The 9,083-nt window shown below is 38.0% G+C and overlaps 1 protein-coding gene across 1 annotated transcript; it reads right to left on the reverse strand.

Annotated features, from left to right (window-relative positions):
* Positions 1-1,427: 1,427 nt before the first annotated feature.
* Positions 1,428-8,828, reverse strand: LOC124302572 (40S ribosomal protein S12, mitochondrial). The gene is made up of 3 exons (XM_046758864.1): positions 8,660-8,828; positions 2,649-2,870; positions 1,428-1,637 (listed from the first exon to the last, which is right to left on the reverse strand). Exons 1-3 carry the CDS (start codon positions 8,721-8,723, stop codon positions 1,504-1,506), a joined length of 420 nt encoding a protein of 139 aa, XP_046614820.1. The 5' UTR covers positions 8,724-8,828; the 3' UTR covers positions 1,428-1,503.
* Positions 8,829-9,083: the final 255 nt, after the last annotated feature.

The raw sequence follows: 9,083 nt of genomic DNA on the forward strand, positions 1-9,083 counted from the left end.
AGTTTGAGAACCCGCAAAGTTTCGAAATTCTGGTATATTGGTCAGCATGTCATATGGTCAATGGATGGCGGGTTATGGGTGCGTGGGCGCTCCGGTGCAGATGCTGGAACGTCTGCGTCTGCATCGACAACTCCGAAAAGCATCAACCCTTCCTGCTGGACCGTTAATGACGCTGACGCCCCTTGGCCGTCAGCGGCATTGTGAGGGCCTGGAAGACGCATTATGCATTGTAGTGCATACACGGTCCAGTCTGACGGCAGGGTATCGAATATACACTTTGGTACGGAGGTATAACTGTAAATAGGGGAGCGTCACAGGGTTCGAATGTGTGTCAAAAGGCCGCAATTTACCTACATTTTCGCCTACGAACGATTGATCGATCGGCGTATCGATGTAGATGTACATTTGTGAAATCCACCTCATTCGAAAGTCGTGTAACGAAAAGTAACGCCATGCCCCCAAGATTGCGGAATGAGGGATTTATAGAGCGCAACTGGTTACTTGAAATGCATTTGAAATCGAGGATCGTCAATTTTGAGAAGACGTTGCGTTGAAATTATGTGAAAAAAAAAGTTCGACGATGAGGTTTCATTGGAGCATGTTGAGAGTTGTGGATAAAAAAGAGTAATAGATTGGCAAAAAAAATTATAGAAACGGAGTAGTGCTCAATTTTGTAACTAAATGTTATTACAAAACTATAAAAGAGCCGATCAAAGATGACTAAATTGTGTTTGAGCACACGTGTTTCATGCATCTAACAACTAAGCTATCATCACTACGTCTAATCGTGAGCGATTTATTTTTCCAACTGCTAAAATTTTTTTTTTTCCTTTTTTTTTTTTTAACGAAAATATCCAACTATAAACGCCCAGCGTTGACGCTTCCTGTTACATCCGCTTTTTGCATGAGATTATGTAGCAAGCTGAAACCAGTAAAGACATATTTCAGATCGCAAATAGGAGAGGAAGGCCATAGGAAAATTCAGCTATATTGTGCCTATAATACGAAACTGTAGAAAGAATTGATGAAAACGAAGTTAGAGAAGAATTTGCCGGCGAAAAATCGCAGAAATTCCGCTTTCGTTGTGAACATGGCAAACGCGAATAATTTTTGAAAAAGTTTCTTTACAATCAAAGTTAATGGATCATGCTGGCAACTGTGATTATACGCTGGTACTAGTTCGCGTATTGGAATCCTGAATATACTCACGCCGTGCATCCTGAATTTCTAATTTCTATGTGTTATAAATACAAAACACGCCTTTAACCCGAAGAAGGCAACGGCCATCATACGGATCAACGAGGAGAACGAATCTATCGATAAATTGACCATTTGTCGGTCACAATGTTGAAGAGCAATGAGAAATTTAATAATGAGTGTAGTTTAGGGTGACTGAGGAGCGGATAAAAGTAAAAACTGACATTTGGTTATGAACGAACATTATGGTTTTATTGGCGCAACGTGTACTATAAACTATCAAAAAGTAATTTTCCACGCATGTATTCAGGGCGACGGCTTAACGACGTGGGGCAGATCGTACGCTCCTCGGACACATTTTATCTTGACTCCAGGCACGTCTTGACATCTTCCAACTCTGACGAGGACTATGTTGTGTTCTTGAAGATTGTGGCCAATTCCTGTGCAAGACCGATTCGTCTCATTAGTTAATCATACTTCAAATTACGTTCTGGCGGTTTATTTACACCCCAAGAATAGTAGCTTTCGTATATAGAGCGTAAAACACGGTCTTACACCCCGAGAGCGATCCGTCGCACGACGGTGTAAATCCTTTCGCTCGTGATATAACAACATTTCTTCCTCTACTAGCCGTAAAATTGGAGAACTGTCTAAAAAAAATTTCAGAAAAGACAGGAAAAATAAGGTCGCGTACACGGGCGCAGAAGGGGTTCAGGGGCGAAACCCCGCCTAAACAACAACGATACTTTATTGTTAAAAACTAAGTTTATTGATATTTATTGAAAGTAATGATATTACTAATTTTTTGTTTCATCACTGTTAAATATCACTATCAGTCGATGCTAGAAAATGAGCAAATAAGTCACTCTGAAATACGATCGCTGCGCTGCTTCCTGGTGATAAATCGAACTGACAATTCTCAGAACCAACCTGACCTCAACTATGACTGCGAGAGATAACGATTCGGGGAATTTAAATCCTTTTTCACTTTGAACATACCGCTGTGTAAGACAGGATTTGACACCGGCAAAATGGACCGTAAAATCCCAATCCAATAACGGGCAAAAAAGTTATTATTAAACTGCGATATAACCCGAATGAAACTTTGAAAAAATAATTTTCAAATCGAAAATGGAACAGTCAACTTTTTGCAATATAATCATTTTTTTCAGACAATGCTTCTCTGATATTTGCGCTTTTATTAGAGAAAAAAGTTTCTAGCCGATGTAAATTTTTTACCGATAAAAACAATACAAGAACGCGGGAAAAATCTCTTCGAAAATCTATGCAAAATCCAACCGATTACCAGAATCAAACTAATCAACGCGAGTGACTTTAGTCGCCGCGTTTACATCGTATGCGGTAAATTTGAATTGCCAGCAATGTTGAATTATTGAGAACGATTCGAATGCAGCGAGAATTTTCAATTCACTTATTTGTAATTTTCGTACCTGGGACGTAGGCGGTCATTTCCTTCCCATTCGACAGTCTGACCAATACGCATTTCCGGTTAGCCGAGTTTGGTTTTTTCGGTTTCTTTATAAGAGTCTTGAGTACAACTCCTTTGGCGAACGGCCTTCCATCTAACGGGTTCTTATTTGGCCTGTTCTTGATTATCGGACCAGTCAAGTGCATTTTCCAAAGTCCGGTCTTAGTTCTGACGATGTCAAGACCTAGGGTAAAATATTTGACTGCATTCGACAAGTAACAAAATTTGTAATTTCAAATGGCTTGTTGACGAATTTGTTTTCCATAACTGGATTCCACGAAATACTCAAGAGTTCACAAATTCTTTCTACGAATACGTACGTGTATGTCATTCTGACATTCTCAATTACGAATCGATGAAATACGCGTTTCATCGCAACAAGTGAAATACGCGTGATAACGCGTACGATGGTAGAAAGCGATTTTCGTCGTATCGGTACAACGATACGAGGCCATTTCACTTTGTCACTGCAATGACCTAAATATTACTCAACAACGGTTAATTGATATTACGAGTTCCCTCTGCAGTTATAGTCTGGTATTCTCGAATTTAGGAAATCACCCCTCGGGGTAAGAAAGAGAGAGAGAACATCGTCAGAGGATATTATACACGGAAAATTTATGGCGAAGTTTAAATTTCATTTTCTAATTACACGCACAGTCGTAATGCATGGATATCCTATACGTCTAGCAATGGTTGTGCAAAAGTTTTCAAGTTAAGAAACACGCTCGCGTAACGGGACCGTTGCAAGGTTCGAGTCCAATGTCACTTCACAAGGTATAGTAGCGGAGCAGAGCTCACTTTTCGGACTTTCAATCATTATTTATTCGTATTCTAACAAACGATGTTAAACTTCATGAAATGTCCACGTAACTAACGTACTCCACCGGCAACAAAACGATCTTGAGAGTACGCTACTTTCTTGCTAATCGTCATTGTGTGACGAACAATTATGATCTTGGTTATAAGAAAAAAAAAAAAAGAAAAAAACCACTTTTATGATCTTGATCTGCGAGTTCTATTTAAAGCTTGTCCATTCGATTTAGGGGTTAGCGATAAACTTTGCAGCGTGTAAAACACACAGATGACAAATTTCAGCGTAGAATCACTGTTATTTGGTACTGCTTATTCAACAATTTCAAAATTTGCTCTCCCGTATTTCACTCACTTCTCACTTGCCTAACGAAACGGCCAAGTGAGAGTCGTTGGCACAAACTTTGCGGTGGAACTTCAAACCCAAAAATGTCAGATATGACGAGCGTTTGACATCCGTGCCCGCAGTTGCATGCGCAGGGTTGCAGCGCTATCCTTTTACGACCAACCGTGCATAAGCTTATTAAGCTGAAATTGTTGTCTAGTGAAGAAGGACTGCAAAGTTCGTTTTACACTCGGCTTACGGGGCGAGAATTTTTACCTCGAAAATGGGCAACTCTTTGTCGATTTCGTTTCAAGAGGATTTTGCATAAGCGTACCCGACTAACCGGTAACCACTGCCCTCTCTCTCTCTCTCTTTCTCTCTTTCGCTCTCTCTTTTTCTCGCTACACAGACGAGTTAATAGTTTTTCTCGACAATCATCAATAATAAACCGCACCGCTGCAATCCTTCGCTAAACAGATGATGAAGAATTTTTCTTCAAACTTCCGAGAAGAAAATAAAAAGGAAATTCACGATAGCGGTTTCGTGCTTTTCTTTTCATTCGTTTCCGGTGAATTGTGCCCATCTTTACAAGGGAAGAATAGTAAGTTGAAAAAATACATTAAAAAGATAAACAGTATAGAAACAAATTCTTTTCTTAAAGAAAAAAAAAAGAAAAAAAGAAAAAAAAAATTGCGGCGAACTTGTACGATGACTGAAGTATTTCCTCCGTAACGCTTTGTAATTTTTAATAATTTCCCTAAGCAACGTTATAATTTTCTGTTCATTTTGTAACGTTTAAAGACAGTACAGACATTATATTTGAAATAAGGTTTCGTTACGGAGATTAATGTGCCCGCGAACTGGTTACACAAGGTAAGACGACCGATACTTTGATGATTAACAAATGTAGAGTAGAAAAGAAAACAAAATAAATAAATTGCACGTTTGATTGCAGATTTCGACATGGTGTGTTTTGCATGTTCAAAAATATTTATACTGCAATAGATCTTGATCGGAATAAATATCTGAACTTATACCAAATATAAAAATGGTTTCAGACAAGCATTGAAAAATTTTTGATAAAATGCATTTACAGACAGCAAATGAAATATTTTTCAAATGAATTTTTCGATAGCCGTGCGTACGTAGAATTTACTGCAGACTTACGTAAATCTAATCCTCATTCAAGTCTGTTGGAAACAGTTGTACATTTGATAAAAAAAATTCTATCGTCGAAGATGATCGCGAACCATACAATATGCGGATTAAAAATAAATTGCATAAATTTTTGCAGGACACTTTTTGCACCGACTGTAAGGAAGCTGTTGTTCATTTTGAGATCTGCTGACCACAGTCGGTCACTACGACAGATGTCCAAGTCCTGTGTGGCTAATCCAACCTACCTCAGGCTCGGCTTAGTCAAGAGATGAAAACGGTCCAGTTTAGTCCAGTCGTGTCTAACCTGGGATACAACAGTGAATTTTGCGGGCCTTTTGCCTCCCACGAAAATCTATCTACACGAATACAAAGAAGGTGACCCACCCCTTTCCTAGATGCACGCGCAAGATTGCATTGCTCGGTGAAAATTGCTGGCACGGTTGCGCTTTTGTTGCTTATGGGTGCCTCACACTACTGGAAATGCGCAGAGATCGAATAGATAAGACGCACAATCGTTTTTTGATTAACTAACAGGTGAGTTACACGCGACGTTGACACGAATACAGTTTTGTTTTCTTTATACTCGAATGTATCGACTTGAAGAAATTACGACGTTTAGATGCAAATGTTTCCATTCATTCATTAGGGTTACGAAATTCAACAGACATGATTAGGCATGTTACGTTTTGAGAGGCAGTTGGTACGTATTTATTGTATTAGGTGTAGGCATTTAGATCAGTGTTCAACTTTTCCGAATCATCGTTCGTTATGTGTGTCAGCTTGTTAATGGAAGACTCGAAGTACGTGATCACTTTCAGTTTTACTGATTATGAGGCAGTTTACTGTTTAGAGTTAAGATCTTTTGACGCAATCACGGCAAAGGTATTCTTCACTGCTCACCTTTTGTAGGGGTTAAAGGAACCATTATGGGTTAAATGGAAAGTATAAAAAAATAGGTGTTTGGTCAAATATGATCATTTTCTTTTAGAGTGGCCATAAATAATTCGAGAAAAAAAATTCTCCAATGTTGCCTGGTTTTCTAGAAGTTAAAAGGCAGTTTTTCCTTCACCTTCTGTCCTACAATGGCAGAAACAGAAGCTACGTTCTTTTTTAAATGTTACATTAACAACTTCAGTTTCATATCGAAGTATTGAAAAAACAACTCTGTTATAATAATTCGATTCGATTGGGCATTACTTATACAGTTTGTTAATTGACCAAACCGAATGGATCGTTCCAAGTTTGGGATTGGAAAAATCAGTATTTTACAATATTAAAATAATTTTCAAGAAGTTAACTATTCAAAATATGAGTTAGTGACGTTTTGGTTTATTATAGTTTACCGAATTCGAGACAATCCCGAAGTTGAAAAATCACCATTTTTCCGAAACCTGCGTTGTTGCAATAATCTTACCAACTGTTGACTCTAAAAAAATTTGTGACAAAAATAAATGCTTGGTTTTTCTCCGCGTCCACACCGATGCGCGATGCTCTAATGTTCCTCGTTCTTGCGTAATCAGAGAAAGTTTGCGACGTGGTAATTCGAGTGCACGGGTGTGAAAATTGGCAAAAGCATGAATTTTGTCAGGGACTGTATTCGCCGGACAACTGACAACTGGTCAACCGCAAATGGACATGTCACCCCCTTCAATTCCCACCGATTTTGTCAGAGCGATTTTACCCGTCTGTTCCCCATTATGCACTGTACCCTTTTTTCCTCTTCTCCTTCTCCTCTTTCTTTTTGCATTTTCTGGATTTTTCCTTAGGGATCAAAGAGGTAAGCTGACCGAAATAAAGAGCGGAGCGTGCATTTTTGCTAGCCACCCGCATTTCGGCAAAGAATGACGATTCACGAGTGACGGAGAGAGAAAGTGATAGAGAAAGAGAGAGAGAGAATCAGAGAAATGGGAGACGGAGATTTGGCTATTGGAAAAGCGACTATAGTAGCCACTGTCCGAGCGATTCTTTATACCCTTTTCGCGAACGTACAAAGATGCGTATCTCTTTTTATACACATGCAAACGAATATATAATACCTACACAAAACAGAAACTTGAGATGTCTTATTCCATCATAAAGGTTTGTTTAGACGATGATGTGGGAAACGAAAATATGACGATAAAACTTTCCCGGCTCTTTTATATATGTATATAATATATAAGGGTGCAGAGAATGAATCGCTCAATTGAACTGCCGATAACTGGGTCACCGTTCCATTCTTCACTGTTTCCTATACGACGTTCTGTACCCGAAGGTAGTTTGAGTTATACCTCGATTGCCTTCTTTACCTCTTCTCCGAAGTCCTGAATCTTACGGGTACTACGGTAGATTCTATAATCTATTCTTCTTCTGTTGAAAGAACTCAAGTTTTTCCGACGGTTAAACAAATCCAAATGTGGTGAAAAATGATTTCGACGTTTCGATTATCTTCGCAATAATTTCCACGCCGGTTTGAGGGCTAAACGTGTAATTCGGTCTTTTCTGTTTACATTTTGAATTACTTGTATAATTCAGTGTTAGGGGAATATTTTCGAGATAAAAACTCGTAATTATAATTACTTCGTTGCAGAAAAATGTTAATTGAGTGTCAAAAAAATTATACTTCATACAACATTCTATAACGTTGGTTCTGATACAATTTTAAATTGCAACATTCAACACCTTTCTGTTAATTCGATCACGAGAATAATTCAAAGTTGTGAATTCAAGAAACGTAAATACTAAAATTATAAACAAGAGCTTAGATATCGATTTTTCATTCCAATTGCTTTAAAGTAGTAAAAAATTCAGTAGATTTGTTCTATTTCGTTTCATGGTGCCTTATTATTTTATCGGGCAAATTATTTTCTACAAATTTATTGGATCACATTTTCCTGTTGTCAATATTGACTTTAATGTTACTGTCTTTGAATCGAAAGTAATGTCGGTGAAATCTGGAAAAACCGAATATTTAACGATACCAACATGTAAAAAAAAGTTTCACTATGGTACTGCATGTGAAAAATAATCCTCTCAATTCATTATAAAGGCGTTGATTCTCTACAGATTGAAGGAATTGTTTTTGACTAAATATTCGGAATTCAAACTATCGAACAGCCCAGTTGTTAGGGAGGTTATCACGAAAGGAACTCTTTTGCACATGAAATGGTTGTATAAATTATTTAAAAATAAACGGAGTGGTCGTAAAAAATTAACAAATTTTGTTAATTTATATCCGAGAGAATTTATAAAGAATACATTTTTGATTCAGGTGAGATATGTAGAATGAAATATCACTAAACGTTGTTTACATTTTGATAAAAAAAATTTGTACCTAGCTTTTTGTGCATGATTCGTGGTTTTATGAATATCTAATACCAAGTGGAATTGTATTTCCACTGCTCTTATGTTTAAATTATATGAATGTGACGTCCTCTGAATGAATTCTCTAATCCAGTAAAAATGAATACACCAAAAAAATTAATCTTTCTCCGTTTCCCTTTCCATGATTTCGGTCGACTGACGAATTCAAATTGCTCAATGACAACGAGCCTTGGAGAGTGAGAAAAAACTGACGGTGTTTGGAACTATTTAAAAAAATCCGCCATCCGTTGATCGATTTGAGGTTATGTTTCGAAAGGTTTCTCTCCGTTTCGAATGCATTGGTTATTCGCAATAATTTGACCGATTTATCTTACCTCGCAACGTGCTGGTGCAACAGGCCTGCGCCAGAGAGGTTATATTTCTAGTAAGAAAGTTCATTATTATAAAATTCTATTATATTTCCCTAATATTTAACTGATTTCCACTTGTCGTCGGCAACAGACCCGCACTTGTCTTCTGCTCAGAATCCGATGATGACAACTACTGCAGAGTCATCTGGATGTAACGGTCATATTTCTGCCTCGCTTTTGAGGATAGTGACGTTTCTTATGGATCAACTGGAATTACCTTTGTTCGACGCATCAGAGTGAAATTCAGTGAAGTGCTAGTCTATTTGCTGGTAAGGAAACACGTTGGTAAGTGGTTCTGTCGGTAACACAGTTTCCATCTTCGTGTACAGCGTATGCTGATATTGCGAAATGCGTACTTGGTGGCCATTCTTTGAAATGCCGCTAGCTT

This window comes from Neodiprion virginianus, chromosome 4 (assembly GCF_021901495.1).
Source record: "Neodiprion virginianus isolate iyNeoVirg1 chromosome 4, iyNeoVirg1.1, whole genome shotgun sequence".
In the NCBI taxonomy this organism is placed as follows: Eukaryota; Metazoa; Arthropoda; class Insecta; order Hymenoptera; family Diprionidae; genus Neodiprion; species Neodiprion virginianus.